A 25,022-nucleotide genomic window follows, 5' to 3' on the forward strand; every position below is an offset into this window, starting at 1 on the left:
TCACAAGGGAATAGAGTACTATTCTTCTTCAGGCTTCCAAGGGTACGGACGTCTTGGTCGGGCAAACCACAAGCGGGTTCCGCCAGACCTGCGGACATAAATTCCTCCACTTTAAGGGTTACCCTCACTAGTGTCTGGGGCAGGGGGATGACTTTGCTGTTTTCCGGATCTGTTGACCCCCTGATTCAGGACAAGTGGGTCCACAAAGTAATTCGCTCCAGCTACAAGATCGAGTTTCGATCGTGTCATTCTCCCCTGTGTAAAAATGGAGATCAGACGGTTCTACTATGTAGAACCGTTGATCTCTGTTTTTACAGTAGTAGCCACAGCCAATCACAGTTAGAAGCACGCCCCTAAGACACACTTAACCCCTCCCTCTCCAATACAGTTAACCCCTTCCCTGCCAGTGTCATTTTTACAGTAACAGTGCATATGCATAGCACTGATTACTGCAGTAATGTCACTGGTACCCCCAAAAGTGTCAAAAATGTCAGTCAAGTGTCCGATCTGTCCGCTGCAATGTCGCAGTCCCGTAAAAAAAATCGCAGATCGCCGCCATTACTCAAAAAAAAAAAAAACACCAAAAATGACAATCTTTCCCTTTTGTTAGTAAACACGATAACTTTTGCGCAAACCAATCAAAATATGTTTTTTGCGAGTTACCAAACATATGTAGCATAAAACAAATTGCCCGAAAATTTTAAAAAATTTTGCTTTTTACATTTTTTTGGGGGGGGAATTTCATATAAAAAAAATGTGAAAAATAGTTATTTTTGCAAAATGTACGCTCTTTTTTTGTTTATAGCGCATGATCAAAAAATCACACAGGTGATCAAATACCACCAAAAGAAAGCTCTGTTTTGTGGGGAAAAAAAGGATGTCAAATTCGTTTAGGTACAGCGTCCCACGACCGCGCAATTGTCCGTTAAAGTCACGCAGTAAAAAATCGCAAAAAACCCCCTGGTCAGGAAGGGGGTAAAATCTTCCGGGGCTTAAGTGGTTAAAGTAAAGTCATTTCGAGTCATATGTCTCAAGTCAAAGTCAAGTCTCAAGTCATGAATACCAAGTCAAAGTCAAGTCGAGTCTTTTATTAATTTAAGTCAAGCAAGTCTCAAGTCCTCAAACTGGTGACTTAAGTCAAGTCATTTGACTCAAGTCCCCCACCTCTGCTACTCGGGTGCTTAGTGCCTCCTGGGCCTTCCGTCACCAGGCGTCAGTTATGCAAGTTTACAAGGCGGCCACTTGGTTGTCTGTACACACATTCACAAAGTTTTATTAAGTGGATGTGTTGGCATCTGCGGGTGCTTCCTTTGGCCGCAAAGTTTTTGCAGGCTGCTGTTTAGAGGACTTTTCCTCTTTTATAGGGTGTTTTTTTTCAGGTGAGCTCCAGTTGTTGACATTTGAGCTCCAAGTTACCTGGTTGGATAAGTTTAGCCTTGGGGAAGTTGTTTTGTTCTGCTGTTCTCACCCCTCATGTTTGACACTGCTTTGGGACGTCCCTACAGTCAAGAAGATAAAGTGCTGTGTCCGTCAATGAACGAAAGGGAAAATTGAACTTTTGGCTTAACATAAAATCCATTTCTCTGATGTTCATTGACAGACACAGCACCCGCCCCTCCTATGGAGTTGGGTTTGTTTCTTCTGACACTGCTGACCTATTAAGCAGGAAGTGAGAGTATACTCCCAGGGACTGCCCCATAGGCGTGCTCAAGCTTTTTCTCTGCTTAGTGTCCTACTCTGTAGGGGGCAATATAACCCTGCGGTCAAGAAGATGAGGTGCTGTGCCATCAATGAACATCAGAGAAATGGATTTTACAGTAAGTCAAAAATACAATTTATAAAAAAAAATAACTGGCTTATACTTACCTGCTCTGTGCAGTGGAATTGCATAGAACGACCCAAAACCTCCTCTTCTCGGATCCCCTGCCAGCGCTCCTGGCTCCTCCTCTCTGGCAAGTGCCCCCATAGAAAACCACTTTCTATGCGTGTGGACTCACTTCCAGGCCCCGCGGTCTGTGTTTATTGACAGAGAACTGAACTTGGGCCGCCCCTGCTCCCTCATCACTGGCTTTGATTGGCAGCAGCAGGAGCCATTAGCAAAGCCAGTGAGGGGAGAGAAGAATTGCAGATGGGTATAGCGCTGGATCGGGCTCACGTAAGTAAAAAGGGGAGGGTGAAAGGGAAAACTGATGCCTAAACATTTTTTTACCACAATGCAAGGAATGTATTGAGGTAAAAAAAAATGTATTCCCTTCGATTGTCCAGTCATGTGAAAAGCAAATTTATGTTTGCTTGTATATCCTTCACACTAGAGAAATAAAGTGTGTATACTCGCACTCACTAATCAACCTCATTGCGCTGTCAGCACAAACAGGAAACTAGAAACACACTATATTTTGGCACCTCAACAGTTATTTTTCTGTCCTTGCAATGTTTGAATGGATAGTTGCACTAAATATGTTTTTTATATGGAATGGAAATGGTGCAGCGCTAACAAAAATAAATAAAATCCACAGTCCATACAAATGTTTACAATGGATCAAATATAAAATGCAGTAAACAAAGTTCATCAGAGAGTGCTCCAAAGAGAAGGGAAACTGTCCACCACTTCAAACTTGGAAAAAGCCCCGAGTGCAGGAACCGCCACCAAGATAATTAATGGTCTCTTACCAATATGCAATGACCTCCATTACAAGGATCAAAGCCAGCCTGTGTAATCAAACTGGTGCCCAGATCGACATGTACCGATTCCTAATGCTCCCTCAGCAGCTCCAACCGGAACAAATGCACATAAGGAGGAAAGGGACAACTCCAATAGTGAAGTACGTTCACAGGTTTATTAGGTAAAAGCAGAGTGGCAACTCACATTTGTATGAAGAAATCACAGCATGTCTCGGAGCTATACTCTCAGGAACTTTGTTTCCAACCGATAAAATGGCCGCCGTGTCTCCCTGCTGGCCTCAGCACGACGTACCGCAGGTTCCTCCTCCGACCGGTTTCGTCAACACGTGACGTCGTCAGGGGGTGTGGCCTACGGCAGAACGTCTCTATTTATATGCTGGGTGAGACAGGGCGGGACGCGCTGCGTCCAATCCGGAGCCATCAGGAAGAGGTCGTTCCAAACCACCAACAGGAAATGGCACATTTCCGGTTCCGGGTTTTGGTTGGTCTCCTTCCTGTTGGTGGTTTGGGACGACCTCTTCCTGATGGCTCTGGATTGGACGCAGCGCGTTCCGCCCTGTCTCACCCAGCATATAAATAGAGACGTTCTGCCGTAGGCCACACCCCCTGACGACGTCACGTGTTGACGAAACCGGTCGGAGGAGGAACCTGCGGTACGTCGTGCTGAGGCCAGCAGGGAGACACGGCGGCCATTTTATCGGTTGGAAACAAAGTTCCTGAGAGTATAGCTCCAAGACATGCTGTGATTTCTTCATACAAATGTGAGTTGCCACTCTGCTTTTACCTAATAAACCTGTGAACGTACTTCACTATTGGAGTTGTCCCTTTCCTTCTTATGTGCATTTGTTCCGGTTGGAGCTGCTGAGGGAGCATTAGGAATCGGTACATGTCGATCTGGGCACCGGTTTGATTACACAGGCTGGCTTTGATCCTTGTAATGGGGGTCATTGCATATTGGTAAGAGGCCATTTATTATCTTGGTGGCGGTTCCTGCACTCGGGGCTTTTTCCAAGTTTGAAGTGGTGGACAGTTTCCCTTCTCTTTGGAGCACTCTCTGATGAACTTTGTTTACTGCATTTTATATTTGATCCATTGTAAACATTTGTATGGACTGTGGATTTTATTTATTTTTGTTAGCGCTGTACCATTTCCATTCTATAGTGCCATTCGGATCTGGTATTTCTGATTCTAGATCAGGTGCTGGCTGCTTTCAATTGGTCTGTTGACCTTTCATTTATTTTATGTATGGTTTTATCTTTACATTTTAGCGCAGCAATATCCCCATTTTTATGTTTTTTATATGGCCTTGATATATACTTTTAAGAATTTTAAATGTTAGTTGCCAATGATTTCTATTACATGCAAAACTTTTAGGTGCTGTATTCCTTTATAGAAGCAAAAATGATACAACATTGCAAACTTGATTTTCTTCTAGTAAGAATTGGAAAACTGAAGTAAATATTTAATTTGATATGAGCAATACCAACCAAACTCCTCCTTCTCCTTCTGTCCTAGATTACTTTGAACTCAATTACTTTTAGGCCTCATGCACACTGGACATATTTGCTGCTGCTTTTTTTTGGCTTCATGCATTTTTTCTGCAACCAGTAAACTCTCCAGCAGGTTATCTTTTGCGTCCATGCACACAAAGGCTGTTATCAATGATTTTTGGCAGGGGCATTTTCTGGCTGTAAAAAAACCCAGAACTGGTGGGTTTGAAGAGGAGTTTTTCAGCTGTAAAAACACTTTAACTGTGAAAAAAGCTGAAAAACGCAGCAACTGAAAAAACTGCTATTCTGCGTTTTTATGAGTGTTTTGAGCCATAAGCTTTTGTGGAAGTTTAGTTTTGCTAAAAAACACTGAAAAACGCTGCTGAACTCACTCTTCAGCTACAACTTTCTACAGCTAAAGCCTCACGCACCGATTGTTGGCCGACCGATCGGCCGTATTTTGTCCAGTGTTGTTGTGTTGGTTGAAATGTGCTCTAGACTGCACACGAATTTTCTCGGCCAACAACAACCAACTTCAGAAGTGATGTCATGTACTGGTTTACTTTCCATGTGTTTTTTCTTCTCTGAGCATGCCCAGTCTTGCTCATCTGATGTTTGTCTGCCGAAATCTGTACTGACTAACGAAAAATCGGCCGTTGTGGTGACGGCCATAAAAAATTTTATAGCATGCACACCAGATTTTGTTCGGCTGAAAAGTCGCAGTCGGTTGTCGGAATCCTCATACTAACAAGCCGACAATCAGCCGATCGGACGTTGGCCGAAAATTCACGGCCAACAATCGGTACGTGTGTACGAGGCTTAATGCTACTGGTATTTTTATAACATCCAGTGTGCTTGAGGCCTTCCTGTTACTACTAATAGTAATTGAAACCTGTTTTTGATGAAGCCAGTAATGTGTCCTTTGCTTTATAGGAGGAATACCAAGGTGAAGGAATTAGCTGGCACAATATTGATTATACAGATAATGTTGGTTGCATACAGTTGATCAGCAAGAAGCCAACAGGTCTCTTCTACCTGCTGGATGAGGAAAGCAAGTATGTATAGATAAGTCCCACAACATACAAGGTTTCTGTATTTTGCTACGATTTAAGCTGGCAACATACTAAGCAAATTTTCGTGGGGCTGAACAAAGCAATCTAACAGTGTATGGCCAGCTTTAGTGGGTTATAGATTGTATTAAACCCTATTAAAAAAGGTGCTATTCTATAAAAAATATTTAATTTTTATCATATGTAATTAGGTAGTACATTCCAGAAATAAGTGTTTGTAACTCATAAATGAAAGAACCAACACTGTGTATTTATAGACACATTATAAACCTCATGCAGTTTTACTCCAACCCTTTTCTGTTTAGGAGAAATTTTGTCTTCATGCTCCCATGTTGTGTTCTCTGTGTAGTCACTCCTCCTACTTTGCACATCACTACTGATCATATCTTGGGGGAAAAAAAATCTTTACGTCAATGATGCAAGCTTTTCCTAATCTATGAATAAGCTGTGCTGTAATAGGAGTGTTCACAGAGAGTGTAAAACAATGTGCCGAAGATTAATGGCTCTCCAAAATATCTTTTCTGTTTGACCATCACCGTTTTTTTTAATTACCTTGTCAAAAACAGAACTTTTAAATTAGTTTTTCTATATTTTTGCCAAGATAGTTTAATTAACTTTGGTTCTTCCAACTTATTTAATGATTATAGCTGCAAATTACTAAACAAAAAAAGGTATTTCCAATGGGCACAAAACACTGCTTTGTTTTATAATTTTTATGTATTTCTCTAAATATACCAAATTCATATTTTTCTCTAAATATGCAAAATGTTTAAGAATTTATTTTTCTCTTTTGTTTATTGATGGACACAGCTCCTGATCATCTTAACCATTGGGTTCTAGTGCCTCCTACAGGAGTAGGACACTAGGCAGAAAAATAACTTGAATACGCCTATGGGCAGTCCCAGGAGGTATACTCCCCTCTCTGCTATAGGTACTCAATTTTTTTTGCCTAGTCAGGAGTATGGACCTAGTTCCTTGCTGGGATCTCTGGTCTTGGCAATTTTTTCTTTGTAGATATATATTGGGCTGCGAGTTAAACGCCTCGCGAGGACGCATACGACTGAGTCTGTCTGCGTCGCAGCGTTCCTCCTGGCTGGCTGGACCCCCTTCTCTGCCCCCTCATTCCCCCTCCAGTTATACTGGGGTCGTATGATGGTCTGGCAATCACCTCGGGCTGGGGCAGGGTGCTGTATTGGCGATGGGGGGGGAGGGGGGGGCGCCGCTGGCGATGGGGCGATCAGCTGGGGGGAGCTGTACCTGGTGGGGGGCTCCTGCCACGCCCCCCCCTCCCGCACTTGCTCTGTGTCTTGCCTGGGCCCGGGGATCCCTTCTCGGTCTCAGGGAGCCTCGTGGAGCCGCCATTTTGTTGTAGCCTATTTTCTGTATAGGCTGGCGGCCAGGTTTTCGTTAGTCGATGTTTGCATTAGTCAATGTTTGCGTTAGTCGATGTTTGCGTTAGTCGATGTTTGCGTTAGTCTGGCATTGAAATGAATGGCAACTATTACTGTGGAGCCTTCTGGGCAGCCATTTTAGCTGTGGGAGCCCCTCCTTATCCCCTGGTGCGCCTCTTTCCTTCCTGGATGCAGCACCTGGAGAGCTTTAATCCTGGTACTCCCGGTGACTACCTAGTGGGGTGGAGAGTCTGGTGGGGTCCTCTCTCTCTCTCTCTCTCTCTCTCTCTCTCTCCTCTCTGTTGCAGGATTGGGGGTGCTCTGTTGCTGACAACTAGGTGATGTTGCCAGCACGGTGGGGGTGTCCCTTGGCAATGTCTTTTTGGACTTTTGTGGGGTACCCTAATTCCTCATGGAGTCCTTGGAGCACATTTCCCCACCTGAACCCATCTCGGAGCCTGTGGGGCCCTCTGGGTCCCAACCATCCATTGATGCACTGACGGCAGTGCTAGTCTTTTGTGTCCCTTTTGGGGGGCGGGGTAGTAAAAAGCTCCCCGCCATCCCCTGTTTCAGCTGACTCCTCCGATTCTGAATCTGATCTGGCAGCCGTGGATGTAGCCTACCCTGAGGGGTCTGCGGCCTCGCGCTCTGAGTTCTCAGATAATGAGGATGATTCCCCCACTCCTGTAGCCTCGCACGAAAAGGCACTGGTGGACGCACTGATTGTGTCTGTGCGTGAGACTTGAAAAATGGAGGACGCAGCTGTAGATTTGTCGCAAAAGAGTGGGAACGTCCAAAACATCCCTTTGTGGTCCCTATGTAATTCACAATGAGGTACCCCTTTGAAGAGTCCCTCCTTAAGAAGTTGACTGTTCAACCACTGGTGGATTCCCCGGTTTCCAGGTTGAATAAGGCAACCATGATTCCGGTGGAAGAATCGCCAACTTTTAAGTATCCTGCTGATAGAAAGGCGGAGGCTGTGGCCCACATTATGTTCACTGGCTCGGCACTCAGACCGGTCTCCACCATTGCCCTGGTGTCACAAACTCTGACCGAGTGGGCTAAGCTTTTTCACAGCACCTGGAGGGTGACCAGCTCCCCCCTGCCTTTGTGGAGCTGACGGACCACTTGGTCCAGGGGCTGCAGTTTTATCTGTGATGCCTCTTTGCATGCGGCTCCCCTGCTTTCTAGACTGTCTGATTCGGCATTGGTCCTTAGGCACGTTTTGTGGCTCAAATGTTGGTCTGCGGACCAGACCTCTAAACAAAATAATAAATAAAAAAAAGCCTTAACTGATCTTCCGTTTCAAGGAGTTCGCCTGTTTGGAGCTACCCTGGATGACCTCATTAAGAGTCTCACAGGCTAGTAAGGGTAAGGAACCTCGTCACAGACGTGGCCCATCCTTTTTTATCCCTCAGGATCAGCTGACAAGGGTTCAAAGCCTTTTAAGGCCTATTCGGGAGGATCCAAGCGATCTTGGTCTGGCAAATACAAAGCGGGTTTCTCAAGACCTGCAGACAAAGCTCCTTCTGCATGATGGTGATCCCTCATCCGTGCCTGATGTGGGGGGACAGCTTCTCCTGGTTTCCGGACCCGTGGACCTCCTTGGTGCAAGACAAGTGGGTTCACCAAGTGATACGGTCCGGCTACAAGATCCAGTTTAGTTCTTACCCTCCAGAGAGGTTTTTTCCTTCCAATATGTGCCTGTCCCCAGACCGCTTGCTAGCCCTCTTAGGGGCGGTGTAAGACCTGTTGCTTCAAGGAGTAATTGCTACAGTTGCAACTCAAACGTTTTTAGGGTTCTTTTTCAAACCTGTTCACAGTCCCGAAGAAAGAAGGCAAGGTGCGTGCAATGCTGGATCTCAAGGCCCTGAACTGCTTTGTGCATGTACAGAAGTTCAGAATGGAATCTATTCTCACGGTGGTGACATCCTTGCATCAGGGGGATTTCCTCGCCTCTATCAACATCAAGGACAATTACTTACACATTCCAATATGTGTCTGTCACCAACTGCTTTGCCGTGGTAGAGGAGAATTATCAGTTTGTGGCGTTACCCTTTGGTCTCACCTCGGCTCCTCGGGTCTTCACCAAGGTGCTGGCTCCGGTGCTGGCGTTCTTTCGTCAGCGAGGGATCGCAGTGCTGGGCGTCCTGGACAACCTTCTCTTGCGAGCAGATTCTCCTACTGCTCTGATGGACAATGTGGACATCACTATACGGTCTCTGAGGGAGTTTGGCTGGCTTCTGAATTATCAGAAGTCTGCTCTGGTTCCTTCTACGAAACCGAGTGTTTCTTCCTCTGGACAAACCCTAGAAGCTGCATGCTGTGATTCATCTCTTGTTGTCCACCAGGTGGTCACACTCCGGACTTGTGTAAGGGTGCTGGGCCTAATGGTTTCTACCTTCGAGGCGGTCCCGTTTGCACAATTCCATACGAGGTCCCTGCAAAGGGAGATCTTGGCCAAATGGGACAAGTGTCTGAAGTCACTGGACAATCAAATCCAGCTGAGCCAAAAAACAAAAGGTCTCTGATTTGGTGGCTTTGCTCTGCAGCTCTTCGCCAGTGCAAATCTTTTCTCCTCCTGTATTGGACAGTGGTCACACCATATGCCAGTCGGTTCGTGTGGGGAGGTGTCCTGGGTCGGAACTCCGCTCAGGGAGCTTGGGCACTGGAAGATTGCAGAATCCTGATCAATGTCCTGGAACTCTGAGAGATCAGGCTGTGCCAGAATTACTGGACGTATCGCCTACAGGGTGTCCAGAGCTAATCTAATCGGGCAATGCCACGGCCATGGCTTATGTCAATCAGCAAGGTGGAACAAGAAGTGTATTGACAGCTCTGGAGGTAGCTGGCATTCTTCGGTGGGCAGAACATTTCGTTCCGACCCTCTCTGCCGTACACATTCCAGGGGTGGAAAATTGGCTGGCAGATTATCTCAGTCGGCAGACGTAGGACTAAGGGGAGTGATCCCTTCATCCGGAGGTGTTTCATCAGCTGTGTCTCCGGTGAGGTGGATCTGTTGGTATCTCGGCTCAACAGGAAGGTGCACAGGTTTATGGCACGGTCACAGGATCTGATAGCGGATGCCACAGACGCGCTGGTGGCCCCCTGGGGCATGTATCGTCTGATTTACGCCTTACCGTCTATCAAGCTTCTCTTGTGCAGGATTGAGGCAGAGGGAATTCCGGTCATTCTAGTGGCTCAGGATTGGTCTCGCCGGTCTTGGTACACCTATCTGGTGTGGCTGGTCGCTGACGCCCCTTGGAGACAACCTCTCATGAGGATCTGCTGTCCCAAGGGCCAATCTTCCATCCTGCTTTACAGTCGCTGGCTTTGACAGCTTGGCTGTTGAAAGCCAGGTACTGAAAGATAGAGGGTTGTCTGGGTCAGTGATTCCTACACTACTGAAAGCTAGAAAGTCTACTTCTTGAAAGATCTACCTTCATACGTGCCCCGGTGTCGCTCCTGGCAGCTTCTCCTTCTTCGGGTGCCCCCACAGAGAGCTGCTTTGCATACAGGCACCCGTGCGGGCACCCTCCCTTGTCCTGCTGCTGCATCCATTGGCACAGACAGCAGGACTCAGACCCCCCCCCCCCCCCCCCGCTCCCATGTCACTGGATTTGATTGACAGCAGCAGGAGCCAGAGCCAGAACCAGAAAAAAAAGATAATTTTTCTTAAATTTTTTAGTAGCACAGGGATGGGGCTCCGCTCCTTTCACACCTGGGCATTTTTGTTGCAGGCGTTTATTGGGCATTTTTTGGGCATCTTTGGAGGCAGGCATAACATCTGAACTTCTGTATAGGGGTATATATATACACACACACACACACACATATATGTATATATACACATACACACCTATAGGTGTGAAAGGAGCGGAACCCCATCCCTGCAAATAATTTCATTAGCGCAGGGATGGGGTTCCGCTCCTTTCACACCTATATGTGTATATATACATATATGTGTGCGTGTGTGTATATATACCCCTACACAGAATTTCAGATTTCATGCCTGCCTCCAAAGACGCCCAAAAAATGCCCGATAAACGCCTGCAACATAAACGCCCAGGTGTGAAAGGAGCGAAGCCCCATCCCTATGCTACTAAAAATTCTAAGAAAAATTATCTTTTTTTTTCTGGTTCTGGACATGCTACAGAGCTGAAACTTCACAGGTACATTTTTTAGACCCCCCAGACACTAAACCGAAAAATCTCCATTTTTTTTTTTTTCAATAATTTTTTCAATAATTGTCTCTCTATCAAAAACGACAATTTTTAAGAACTTTTTTTTGTGTGATTGAGCATGACCCAGAACCATCATATTCTGATTGGCCAAATACAAAGTCGTCTATCATACAAGTCGCGCTGAATTCGCGCAAAGTCATGCTGAAGTCGCGGTGAAAGTCGCGCTAACAAGTCGCCCCTTATGAGGTGACTTTCTGGTCGCAGCAATGTGAATGGGGTCTTAGTCATTATATTGTATTGGAATGTCTGTAATGTATGCAATTCTATGTTATACGTATCTGCTAAAATGCTACTATAACGCATTAAAGGATAAGTCCTTAAAGCAAAAATCACTGTACTTACCTTTTCTACACCTACCCGATTCAGTCTGGTCCCACGCTGAGCTATTCGCGGCGGTATCAGCATGGAGGTGAGTGCAGGGGAGGCACTCGACAACGAAAGCCCCATAGTAAGTCTATGAGTGACATCACTTCCCATTAATTTCACAGCTGTTTTCAGTCCTCTCCTGCACAGAGCTTTCGTCGCTGGAGACGGGATCGGGTATAGAAAAGGTAAGTACAGTGATTTTTTTCTTTAAAGGGTTAGATAGAATAGTCTTCGAATGTGGCAAAGAGCAGGTTTAGCGTTAGTTGTTGACTGGACTTATCCATTAAATAGAGTATATTTTACACTATAGAGTACATCTTGCATATCTCTAATAAGGCATGTTTAATTGGCAAAAGTTAAAAAAAAAAATCAACTAAACTGGAATAGCAGGATGTTGCTGCAAATGGAGGAACTATTGAAATTACTAAATATGACCATTTTAAACCTAAATTTATCAGTCTGTAACACCATGTTCAACATAGGTTATATATAAGAAATTTGTTTTTATATAATCAACTGATGCACTTCATTAATTTATGGGATAAGTTCACCTTTTGGAACATGTTCTAACCTTTTTTAGGGTGGAACATATAACATGTCCCCATTGCTGCAGCTACTCCCCAAATGAGGTATGAGCAGACAGCTTACACAAACAGTCTGCAGGAGTCTTGTATTGCACCCGTGATCTGCTGATAGTTCCTAGTTAAAATAAATAAATGTACATTTTTTACCTGCAGAAGTTTTTTTTTCTTATACAAAGGTGAACTTATCCTTTAATGAACTGGCAGATTGGTCAGTGGACACCCTCTAGTAAGCCAGTACACCTAAAACCTACCCTGGCTATTCGTGCTACTTTTGGCACACCTGCTGTTGCAATGCAAACAAGGGGTTGTAGTTTGATACATTGTAGATATTTTACAGAATGGTTTCCTGCAAAGTAGCTACATTGCTTTTTGATGTAGTGTTACCATGATTGCCTGTGTGTTCATTTTTATTGTGTGATTTTCAGAATTAGAGGCCAGCCATTTATCCTTTTTGCTCTCATGTTCTGCATATTTCTTTGGAAGTAATTGTGTTTTCTGTTACCACAGTTTCCCTCATGCCACCTACCGCACATTGCTTGCCAAGTTCACGCAGCAGCATGAGGAAAATAAGTATTTTGTGGGAACACCTGTCATGGAGCCTGCATTCATCATTCGTCATTTTGCAGGCAGAGTCAAGTACCAGATCAAGGTCAGCATTTAAATTGTATTTTTGGTGGGTTAAGAGGGGTATTACCTTTTTTTTTGATGCTTGTGAATTTACCTTGCATCCACCATTCGGCCTACTGTGATAGGTCAGCATAATGCTTGTAACATCCTCCGGCTCCTTAACTGATGAATTTCTAATCTAAAGGATTAATGGTCGTACATGCTTTGTTTTCTCTTGTTCAGCCCAGGACACCTGTGGCTATTTGAATACCCAAACAGTGACTGCATCGGACTTCAGTCTTCTCAAGCTGAGTGGTGCTGACAGGGTCACCCACAGGCTAAATTTTTGGCCAGTTCAGTGGTTTATGGCCAGCTTAGGACACAAGCAAAATCTTCCTAGATAAACTTAGAATATTACAATATGGCTTGTGTAGCAATTATATATCCAATATTATATTATTTTTCTTTGCCTTTTTTTCCACACTAAAGTGGAGTTACCATTAAAATAATAAGCCAGGTAGACGTTTCTTGGCTTTTGAAAAATACATTTACATGAGGGTTCTGTTTTAAACCAGATGTACATGCTCTTTTCTCTTTCGTTCATAGACGTTCCTGATCTTCTTAACCACTAGGTTATACTGCTCCCTACAGGAGTAGGACACTAAAAAAAAAATCTGGTTATGCCTATAGGCAGTCCCAGGGGGGGTATACTCCCTATCTCTGCTGTAGGTACTCAGTTTTTTTTTTTGTTTCTGCCTAGTCAGGAGTAAGGACCTAGTTCCTTGCTGGGATCTCTGGTCCTGGTAATATTTTCTTTTTTTTTTTCTCCTGCTTTTTTCCTGTGAGATCTACAGTCAACTGCCGGACTGGGCGATGGGCTGGCTAATCTAGATCCAGTGGTCACCCCAGTCTGGCCAGCGAGCGCACACAGACCTCAGCTCTGCGCTAGGTCGGCCGCTACATAGCCCCACTGTCTGGAGCGGTGCCCGCCTGGTTCCTGGTATGTAAGTAACTGCCCCCCTCTCTCCCCCTGGAGTGTTTGGGGTTGACATGGGCCCCTCCATGGGAGGGTTGGACCCCAGGGTTCCCCTCCTTCTCTTTAGGCCCCCCCCTCATGGTGGTCTCTGTGGGCCATATCGTCACCCACCCCCCTTTCATTTGCGCTGGGGCTGTGTGGTGCCCTGATCCACCACCTGGGGTGGGGGCAGGGTGCTGTGCTGGCGGGGGGGGTGTTGCCGCCGGCAACTGGGCGAACGTCTTTTGGGGGGGCTGTAGCAGGGGCCCCCCCTCCTGCCTGTCCTGTTTTCTGAGGCCTAGGGATCCCTCCTGGGTCCCTGGAATCCTTGTGGTGCTGCCATTTTGCTGTAGCCTGTGTGTTCAATGCACGGTGGCCATGTTTGTGTAGTTGGGTGGCCATTTCACGGGGGTTTGCCATTGAAAATAGCGGCGGCCATGACAGTGGAGCCCTGTGGGCGGCGATTTCGGCTGTGGGAGCTCCTCCTCACCCCCTGGTGCTGACTCCTGGCTCTTTTCACTTCCTGATTGCTGCATATGGAGTGCAGATTATCCTGGCTGCAGGTGCCTGTTTCTGCTGGTTGGTGAGTCTGGTGGGGTCCTCTCTGCTGAGGATCAATTAGGTGCTCTGTTACTGGCAACCGAGTAATGCTGCCGGAGCGGTGGAGGTGTCCCTTAGCAGTGTTTTTACACCTTTTTTTTGTGGGGTCTCCCTATTAAATCATGGAGTCTTTGGAGCACATTTCCACAATTGATCCCCTCTCTGAAGCTGCGGGACCCTCCGGGTCCCAACCATGCATCGATGCACTGACTGCAGTCCCGGTGTCCTTTTTGTGCAGGGTGGAGGTGGATTATGGGTGTCGGGCTAGCACCCCCGCCTTCCCCTGCCTCACCTGTCACCTCAGATCCTGAATCTGATTCGGCCACCGCTGACGTGGGTCATTCTGCTGGGTCTGCGACCACATGCCCTGAGTTCTCAGTTAGTGGGGATGATTCCTCCACTCCTGTAGATACCATAAGAATGGTCCTGTGGATAGGACGAACTTCCAAAATTTCTCATATAATCCACATGTGCCCTCCTAGGAGATCCTGGAGGGACAGAATTATGATTTCTATATGGAGGGGTATAAGCAACCGCTCTATCACTCCTATTAAATTGCTGATGTCTATGGGGGGAGGCATAGGCGCCTCCTCTTCCTGCTCGACTAGGGTGTTGAGGATATCCTCAAGGTGCACCTCTCCAGGGACCTCCCTTACCCGCATAAAGGCGTAGTGAGATAGTCTCTCTGAGTGGTTTAAATTTGGAACCGGTGGGGGGAATATGTTTGAATTCCACCCGTGCAATCTCCCTAGATGGAGGTCTGTCCCCCGAGCCACCCTGTTCAGACAACTCTCTAGAGTGTTGGACCTGGGGCTCGGTGCCAGACCTCCCCCCTTTTTGGGTATTGGAAGAACTAGGATCTGGATCTCCTGAACTGGCAGCTGCAACTTGCCATTTTAACACAGTAGTCGACGAATAGTCCACCAGATCCCTGATATATATTTTTTTCTTTTTTTTGATTTTTTTTGTTCCTCCTCCTCCATGGCTAGAATCTCTCTGAGTTCCTGATTATATATACGGTATGCCTCCTCCTGATTGAATGGGGCCAGTTTTTCCTTGATTTCAAAAATTTCCTTATTAAGCCTTACGACTTTATTCCTTTTCTTATGCAATAGGAAATAGGCTCAAGCCTGCACCAGAAAAACTGGAACCATTCTAAAAGCTTGGTGTCGCCCTGATCAGGGTTAATGTTCCACTGTAAACTTCTGGGAACCATTTTCTCTGAAAAATATTTTTCTAAGAAAATGATGTCCCAGGCGACATTTTTTAGTCGCGTAAATATCCCTCTTAGTTCTGTTGTTTCTGAACTTGTTACATCAAAGAGTTCTTCTACTGCTATTTGACGAGTCCTATCATACTCAAACACATCTATAGTGAATAGTTGGGAATTTCTGCAATCTAGATGTGATTCAAATATATAATGGGTAGGTGTATAGATGCGCTAAACCCGAATAGTAAAAGCAGCACCTGAATTCCTGAACCTTTGGAATAAAAAATAAACTGATATGTGGAGGTGCGCTAATAAAAAAAAAAAAAGTGATCAAATACATAAACTATTTAATAACACAAAAACTAATCATAGATTGCTAAAAAGCAAAAAAAAAAAAAAATGATATGCACATATGAGAAAATTGTTGCAAAAACAACGTATTTTCAATTAAACCAGAATTATAAAATAAATTAAGTTCTGAGGGAGGTGAAAAAAGTCCAAAGCGAAAAGCCTCTTGGAATGAGAAATATTAAGGTAAGTCCATAGGATTTCAAACTGCAATCAGGGTAAAGGTAATTCACTTATTTAACCCCTCGAGTGCTGCATGCAGATCCCCTGTGTGCACACAATAAGGTATCTGCTTACCAGATACAGAGTATCAATGGTCTCATAGAAACATAGCTTCGATAGCCAAACTGTGGGATGTTCATCAATACAGCAAGTATTGCTTCGAACGAAGGACAAAAACACCACTCCGGCAGTAGCTTCCAGCGTCAGCCACAGACTCTCCGCAATAGCACCAGGAAAACCAGATGGAATGCAAATAGTAAACAGAACAGCCAATAGTGCATTACCTTTTTAAACCTTTATTTAAAACGTAAACAGTTGCACTTACATTTAGATGGTAAAAACTTCGCTAGCCAGACAGACTGTTGTATGGATCGCTCAGCCGCCTGCAGTGCGGACCGAGCAGCGTGACGATACACCCCTCCACTTGACGTGTGACATGTTTCCCCAAAAACTGGCGTCCACTGGGATTGGAGTATGGCTTGTAATGTCACTTCCTGGTTTATAAACACTTCAGAAGAGAGACTTCCTGCCGCACACAGCGGAGCCCCCTGTGCTTAAAATACAGAACTTCCTGTTTTACCTTCTACCCCTGCAGTTGCAGGGCAATATAAAAATGTGTAAAAAAAACTTTTAAAAATATGTTTTTATTTGGATAAAAATTCCACAGAAAAGGGAGTTCGGCTGGATTCTGAATTTTCAGAAGTCTGCTCTGGTTCTGTCGACAAAGCTAGACTATCTGGGTCTGACTCTCGACTCGGCCTTAGCCTGAGTGCTCCTGTCCTTCACCTTACTTGGTGGTTCACGGAGATAAGGTGGTTCTTTGCCCCTTTCAGATGTTCCTTCCAAAGGTTGTCTCTTATTTTCATTTGACTGAAGACATTGTGTTGCCTTCCCTGTGCCCTGGGTTAAAATATCCAAAGGAAATTGCTTTGCATGCTTTGGATGTGGTCCGGGCAATTAGGGTGTACCAGAGAGCTATGGAGTCTTTTAGGAAGTCACACTCACTATTTCTGCTCATGAATGGGCCTCAGGAAAGTGTTGTTTGCTTCCTCTGAGACCTTTTCCAAATGGATAAGACAGATGGTGATTCAGGCCTATTCCCTCAAGAATCAGGTTGCTCCTTTCCCAGTCAAGGCGCACTCTACACGGGCGCTCAGTGCCTCCTGGGCCTTCCGTTATCAGGTGTCAGTGACACGGGTTTGCACGGTGGCCACCTGGTCGTCTGTGCACACTTTCATAAAGTGGATGTGTTGGCATCTGCGGATGCTTTGCAAGGTTTTGCAGGCTGCTGTTTAGAGGACCTGGTCCTCTTTGAGGGTGTATTGTTGTTTTCAGGTGGGCTCCAGTTTTTTTTGGTTGAGCTCCTGGTTACCTGATTGGCTAAAGTTTAGCCTATGAAATTTCTTTTTTGCTGTTCCCACCCCTCATGTTTAACACTGCTTTGGGATGTCCCAATGGTTAAGAAGATCAGAAGCTGTGTTCGTCAATGAACGAAAGAGAAAATGGGATTTTTGACTTACCGTAAAATCCATTTCTCTGATGTTCATTGATGGACACAGTACCCACCCCTCTGTAGAGTTGTAATTCTTCTGACACTGCTTGTAACAAAACTGAGTACATATAGCAGAGAGAGGGAATATACCGCCGGGACTGCCCATAGGCGTAGCCAGACTTTTTTCTACCTAGTGTCCTACTCCTGTAGGAGGCAGTATAGGAGATGATCAGGACCTGTGTCTGTCAATGAACATCACAGAAATGGATTTTACGGTAAGTCAAAAATCCCATTCCCCCCCCCCCCCCCATTATTGTATTATTATAAAGTGCTGAAGTTAATTCTCCAGATATATTTTTTACTTGTCAAGAATTCATTTAATCCCAACCAATAACATTTTGGATTTTTAACATCTTCAAGAACTTTTTACAGTGAAAACAAATGTCTTGTTTGCCTTCATATAGGATTTCCGTGAGAAAAATACAGATTACATGAGGCCTGACATTGTTGCCCTACTCCGAAGCAGCGACAGTGCTTACATCCGTGAACTAATTGGAATGGACCCAGTGTCTGTCTTCCGATGGGCTGTATTGCGTGCTGCAATTAGATCCATGGCTGTGCTCAATGAGGCTGGCAGACAGCATGCAGAGAAGACAGCAGGTACATAACACATTGAATCTCCTCTAAATCTTCCGTACTTTTTACTATACAGCGTTACTTGTTCAAATAGAATTTGCTTTTACTTTTAACCTGAAACTACATGTATTTAATTTCTGAGCTTGCCTATATTTATTTACTTTTAATACATTGCTGTCTTGCACAAAGTATTTTATTACAAATTGCTCTTGGAATAACTTTCTCACTTGGCTTTGGTTTGATTAAAAGCAAAGCAAGGTCATGGATTGCATGTTTCATAGAATGTACACAAAGATAACTATACCAGGAACTGGAAAGAACAACATACGGTACCTTTTTAAAAATATATATATTTTTTAATACTTTGGTTTCTTCCTGCAATCTAGGTGTGGTACGAAAAGGACCTAGAATCCCTTTAGGAGAGTTGCAGAAGTCAAACACTGCTGTGGATAAATTATATCGGTAAGCAGTTAAATATTTTGAATATTTGTCATGTTGGGCAAGCTGTGCCCATATTGAGGTGAATTGGAAAATCTATATTTCTCCTTGCCATCGTTATTATGCTATGTTTTGAGTCCCAGGCTGAAGAGTACCAGACTGTGCAGTGTATGACAGGCCTTTAGCTGGTGCGAATCTGCAGGAAAGAAATTTGCATGATTTCCCCATCAACACAGACAGTGCTGACAGGGGAATCCCTCTAGCCAAGATATTGTCTGCTCCCAACATGGAGTGGGGGGGCAGGAGTGGTCGGGGGGAGCTGTTCCCACCAGGAGCAGATAGTGATTCCTGCTAGCAGCTGTAGCAGCTGCTAGCAATAATCACAAGTAAATCCGGCAGGCTGGTTGTACCCAAATTGATTGATCGATCAACTTGGTACATTCAGCCTGCCCACACACTGTTCAGCTCTCAGCTGGATTCTGCTGAACTGGCCAAGGTCTATGGCTGGCCTTTGTCAGAAGATTTGCATAACTGGGTCGTATTCTGACACACACGTGTGCACATCGGTTGTTGGCAGCAGAATGAAATGCTAAACCTGGTCTTTAAAACGGAAGAATAGCTGTAACTAGTTTTAAAAAAGGAAAAAGAATGGACGCTCTTGCTGGGGGATGGGTCCTTTGTTCTAGACAGTCTTGATAGGTGAGATGTTAACCAGACTGATGGTGAATGTTCCAAAAGCACAGTGTTAGTGCTATCATCGAGGGCAGCTCTTACAGGGCCGAAGCAAGATCCCACATGTAACCAGAGTAAAGAGAAGGCGCCACTCAGTGAAGCAGTAATAACAAATTTATTAAGCTCGTATCAAGACTTACATAAAAGCAACAAAAAGTGGAGCGTCCTAACCTGGCGTCCTTCCTAAAGTTTTTAGTTGTATAATGTGGAATTTCATGTACGCTGGATTAATTCAAAATGTGTCAATGCTGACATTGAAAATGTTTTAGTAATTTATTTTCAGCTTTTATAGATTGAGGTTTTATATCCTAGTATGAATCATGAAAAAAATCATATTGTCTTTTTAGTCTATTCACCAGACAGGAAATCTGCCACATATAAATAACTCTATTAGGTTGCTGATCCTAGTAGTTAGCAGTCCACATTCTCTAACAATAGCATAATAAATACAAAAAATGCTTCACTTTGGTCTGACATGTTACTTTGTACCAGAATGTTTGTTTATTTCCCATTTAAACATAGCAAACATGCTTTGCTGTATGGTAAGGTCCAAAGCTATATCATAAAACTCCTAAACAGTGTTGTAAGAATAAACCTACGTATACACATTTATTGTTTTATATCTTACTGGAGATCACCTGTACTCCACCTTTAGCCACTCTCTCCTCGATTTCTCCTTTGATTGCTCCGTGGATTATGATATAGATGTGTTTGAAGACATCATAAATATATATGAAAGCAAAAAGTAAGTGCTGGGGTTGACGCAATACTTTTTTTTTGTCCCAAAGTCATGTAGCTTACGGTGCTCCAAAAAAAAGTGTCTAGATACTAGTTTAACCCTAAACAGCTCAAAAATCGGTACCGATTTGGAATATTATTGTACTTTATCTAAGATTTTGTTTTCCATTGCTTTTATTTATTCTCATGATAAGTAAAGCATGGCCTAAAATGAACGGTGTCATTTAATGCCAAAACGAATGTAAAGTTTTTTTTCATTCTCATTTGGGGCACTTAAGCTGCATGCAGGGAACAAGGGATTAACACTGCGTCACATTGCATGAATTTATGTGCCCACCACCAACTAACTGTCCAGTCATTGACTTAAGTCTACTTTCCGCTCTTCGGGGTTTGTGGTGTTCTCTAAGGCACTGGGTTGTCTCTTTTTCTGTTCATGAAGTTGTATGTTTTGTCTGGATTTAGGCACACTATATGTTACAGTGTAATTCACAAATGTAATTTCTGTCATTGTGTTACTTCTATCCTCTTTTTTTGTGATGCTAATGAATTACATGCTGTTTGATATTCCCCAAAAACCTACACTCTTAAAATAAAAGAGAGAAATTAACTCTGTTGCCATAATAATGCTGTTGTATACATATATTGTATACTTGTGTTTTAGTACTTGGTGATTGCCTCTATGCAAGTAGTAATCATTCTGAACTATAGTAGTCCCAGCTTGGCAGTCTGTTATCTCTAATCTGTATCTCCTCCTGGCACTGGCAGAGAGCGACATTCCCAGCTGATGAACAGTATAAAGGGACTCTCCTGGCAGGGGGATGACCCAGCCAATGTGCTGCGCACCCTTTCTCTACGCAGGCACTCGAGGCTCCACTTACAGTGAGTGTGTACAGGAGTTCATGACCATCGAGCAATCGAGGTTACATCAGTTAGGGGGCGCTGGCATTGTGTCTTGCAATGTGCATCATGTTTGCTAATAAAAGACTGCTCTGTAGCAAAACATTGCTGTGCATCAGTGTAAACTAGGTGCAGTCAATTTTATCGTTTTCTCTGCAGGCTAATTGTTTGTCTTTGTGATTTTGTAATGCGTGTTCTTGATGTTTAGATATGTATTTACACTTGCTACAAATATGTTTGTCATAAAAATGCACAAATATTGGTTCTGACTTTTTTAACACTGACAATTAGCAGCTTTTCGCTGGTCTAACAGGGCATATATTCCATGTTCTTTTCACACTAAAAATTAACCTAGTTCTAACTGCCTATGCTGGCTAACTGCGACTGGCTTGCTAACTAAAATCATATACCAAGAGGTTTGGGGACGAACTGGATTTTTTTTATAACTTTGACATCTATTACTTTCATAGGAAATCTAAAAGTGGCCGCCAAAAGCAGCTGATTCCAAAGGTAATGAGGACATTTGTTTTGTCCTTTTTTATATGATAAAAAAAATACAGAACTGCTTTTTTTAAATTCTGCATTAGTAAGGAGTAGTGAGCTTCAATTAAGTGTTTTTTATTTCTCTCACTGTGTGCTTAGGTACACACACATACACACATTTGCTTTTCGCTTTGGCTCTAGGCACCAATATGTGTTCAGGGTTCTGAGAAAAGAGTCCAGCCAATTGTCTAAGCAAAGGGAGTTGGACATTCGGCAACATTATAGTTGCACAGAAGGAGCGTTAAGAGTTTGTTTGGTGCTTTAGCTCAGCAAAGGATTCTTAAAAGAACTATGTGCATGTCTGACTTCCATCACAAATCCAAAAGACCAAGAGGTTTGTTTTTTTTAGGATAGTGGGGGAACCATGCTAATTTATAGCACATCTTAAAGCCTGATATTGCAAAGCAATATATTCCAAAATGCATACAACTTTTTCGGGCAAGTTGTCCATGATTAATGCATTTTACAGCAATCCGACGCAAAAAGGAAAGGCCTACTTGGCTTTGCCCACTAAAATAAGGATAAACCCCTTTTCTCTTTCATTCATCGATGCACTCATTGCTCCATAGATCATAACTACTGAGTTATATTGCCTCCTTCAGGAGTTGGACTAGGTAGAACAATAAACACCTGGCTACACCCATGGGCCATTCTCAGCTTGGTATAGAAGCCCTCTCTCTGCTCTAGGTAATCGGTTTTAATCTGTCTAGTCAGGAGGAAGGACTTAGGCTCCTGGCTGGGATCTCTGGTCCTATAATTTTTTTCTCCTTCTTAGATCTTTTTTGATTTTTTTCTCTTGGGAGATGTACAATCAACTGCTGGGCTGGGCAACGGGCTGGATAATCTGGATCCAGTGGTCCTCCTGGCCCAGCCAGCGAGCGGGTGCAGGCCGCAGCTACATGCTAGGTCGGCCGTGACATAGCCTCAAGGACAGAGGCTGGCCCAGGAGTTAAACGTCTTGCAGGGTTGCATAGGGCTTGGGTCTGAGTCGTGCAGCTGTCCCTTGGCCGACAACTCCCCTACTTAAGTGGTTAGGATTATGTCTGGAGCGTTACCCGCACCATGGAAGGATAAGTACAGTCCCCCAAATACCCCCCCCCCCCCCGTCCCTTTTTGGTGTTTTTTTTTTTTTTTTTGGGTGGACGCCGGTAACCTTCAGGGATGGTCAGACCTGCCTGCAGGTTCCCTCCTCCCATCCTTAAAAATCCCTTAGTGAGTGGGCTTCCCCCCACTCCCTTTCCCCCATCTGGACCTGGAGGTTCCAGGGTAGAGGATGCAGTGGAGACCCCTGGGGTCTCCCCCGCTATCCCCACTCTGTAAGGGTCCTGGGCTAGTGTGCATCCTGCCCTGGTAGTCTAGAGTGGTCCCAGTGTAGGAGACCCCTAGGTGCATGCCCTGTTCTACTGTGTCCCAGTGAAAAGACTGGTGCTGAGTGCACAGCAGAGTCTCCCCTAAACATGTGTCCTACCTTCGGGGGGGGGGGGAGGATTACAGGGAAGGTCCTGGCAGCATGTTTCAGCGTCTATAGCTGATGGTGGCCATTTTCCCTTAGTCTGGCCGGCGGCCATGTTTGTGTAGCCCGATCACGTCACGGGGGCCATTTTCCCTTAGTACGGGAGACGCTGGAGATGATTGAAGCCTCGTGGGGATGCCGAAGCTCCTCCTCTTTCTCCTCAGTTTTCTCTTCCTGTGCCCGGGACATATCAACAGGGATGGTGTCCATGCTCATGCTGGGTTTGAATTCTCTGTGCTCCTCCAGTCGGTAGTGTGGGTCCTTTGGGGTTCCCGGCTATTTCTCTCTCTTCTGATAGGTACCCTGAGCCTTGAGGGGATCGTTTTAGTGGTGCCAAAAGATCACTATTGTACTGCAAGGTCTTCCCTTCCTTTATGGAGCCTCAGGGTCACATCTCCCCCACTGACCCCTTCATGGAGGTGGCAGGTCCCTCGGAAACCCAGCTTCCCATGGTTGCACTGACGGCGGTCCTGCAGGTCTTAGTGTCCCAGATGGAAGTGGTGTGTGGGCAAGGCCCAGGAGGAGCGGTCCCCTGCCTTCCCTTGCTCTGTCTAGCTCATCTGATCCTGATGCCACCGTGGCTGCGGCCCATCCAGGAAGGCTTAATATCCTATCCCCAGATCCATATGATAGTGAGGATGATTCCTCCATGGTCGCTGGTAGGCGCACTTATCACTGCAGTGCATAAGCCTTTAAAAATGGAGGATGTAGCTGATGTAGCCACGGACGTGGCTGTGTCGTTTGGTATGCATAACTCTCCTCGAACTCCAAAGGTGTTTTCTTTATGTGCCTTATTTTGACAAGTTTAACTGTAAGGAATGGGAACAACCAAAATTACCCTTTGTGGTCTCCAAACGTTTTGCTGTACATAACCCTTTTGAGGAGTCCCTTTTTAAAAAAAAGTGGACTAGTTCGCCAGTGGTGGACCCTCCTGTTTTCAGGTTGAATAAAGCAACCATGATCCCAGTAGAGGAATCCCCCATCCTTTAAGGACCTGGCTGACAGAAAAGCAGAGGCTGTGGCACGCAGCATATTTACAATGGCTGGTTTGGGCGTTGCGGCCAGTCTTTGCCTCAGCTCTGGTGTCTCAGACCCTAACTTAATGGGCCAAGCTTTTGCGCCAGGGCCTGGGGAGTGAGCAGGTTCCCGCTGCTTATGTTGATTTAGCGGACCAGTTGGTCTATGGGCTGCTGTTTATTTGTGATGCAACTTTGGATACAGCTCCTGTGCTGTCCAAACTTTCTGTTTCAGTGGTGGTGCTTAGGCGCATGCTGTGGCTTAGGAATTGGTCCGCAGACCAAGCCTCTAAGAAAGCTCTCCTTGATCTGCCCTTTCAAGGCGATCACCTGTTTGGGACTACCCTGGATGACATTAAGGGTACCATGGGGGGGGGGGGGAAGAGTACCTTTCTGTGACAGTCAAGGAAAGGGAAGGAGCCTTGTCACAGATGGGGGGCCCTCCTTCTCAGCCCATAGAAAATTATTTTGTGCTTTTGGGACGGAGAATAAGGGAAATAGGTCTTTTAAATCTTCCCCGGGAGTTTCCGAGCAACCTTGGTCTAGTAAGCCTAGAGCTACAGTGCCTTGCAAAAGTATTTGGCCCCCTTGAACTTTGCGAGCTTTTGACACATTTCAGGCTTCAAACATAAAGATATAAAACTGTAATTTTTTGTGAAGAATCAACAACAAGTGGGACACAATCCATGAAGTGGAACGAAATTTATTGGATATTTCAAACTTTAACAAATAAACTGAAAATTTCGGCGTGCAAAATTATTCAGCCCCTTTACTTTCAGTGCAGCAAACTCTCTCCAGAAGTTCAGTGAGGATCTCTGAATGATCCAATGTTGACCTAAATGACTAATGATGATAAATAGAATCCACCTGTGTGTAATCAAGTCTCTGTATAAATGCACCTGCACTGTGATAGTCTTAGAGGTCCGTTTAAAGCGCAGAGAGCATCATGAAGAACAAGGAACACGCCAGACAGGTCTGAGATACTGTTGTGGCGCAGTTTAAAGCCGGATTTGGATACAAAAAGATTTCCCAAGCTTTAAACATCCCAAGGAGCACTGTGCAAGCGATAATATTGAAATGGAAGGAGTATCAGACCACTGCAAATCTACGAAGACCTGGACGTCCCTCTAAACTTTCAGCTCATACAAGGAGAAGACTGATCAGAGATGCAGCCAAGAGGCCCATGATC

General features: G+C 44.8%; 1 protein-coding gene across 10 annotated transcripts in view; it reads left to right on the forward strand.

The window, feature by feature from the left end:
- MYO9B (myosin IXB) overlaps positions 1 to 25,022 on the forward strand; it is a 296,901-nt gene that overhangs the window by 154,449 nt on the left and 117,430 nt on the right. For 7 of the 10 annotated variants that reach the window (XM_082260874.1, XM_082260880.1, XM_082260879.1 and 4 more), the window contains 7 exons: positions 5,106 to 5,227; positions 12,335 to 12,476; positions 17,785 to 17,980; positions 18,343 to 18,418; positions 19,782 to 19,871; positions 20,630 to 20,743; positions 21,232 to 21,271. In XM_082260874.1, the coding sequence (XP_082117000.1) occupies positions 5,106 to 5,227; positions 12,335 to 12,476; positions 17,785 to 17,980; positions 18,343 to 18,418; positions 19,782 to 19,871; positions 20,630 to 20,743; positions 21,232 to 21,271 (780 nt within the window). The remainder of the gene's footprint in view (positions 1 to 5,105; positions 5,228 to 12,334; positions 12,477 to 17,784; positions 17,981 to 18,342; positions 18,419 to 19,781; positions 19,872 to 20,629; positions 20,744 to 21,231; positions 21,272 to 25,022) is intronic. The other 3 variants (XM_082260882.1, XM_082260881.1, XM_082260883.1) reach the window with 3 other exon arrangements.

The sequence above is a fragment of the Pelophylax lessonae genome, assembly GCF_965119305.1.
Source record: "Pelophylax lessonae genome assembly, chromosome: 1".
Classification (NCBI taxonomy): Eukaryota; Metazoa; Chordata; class Amphibia; order Anura; family Ranidae; genus Pelophylax; species Pelophylax lessonae.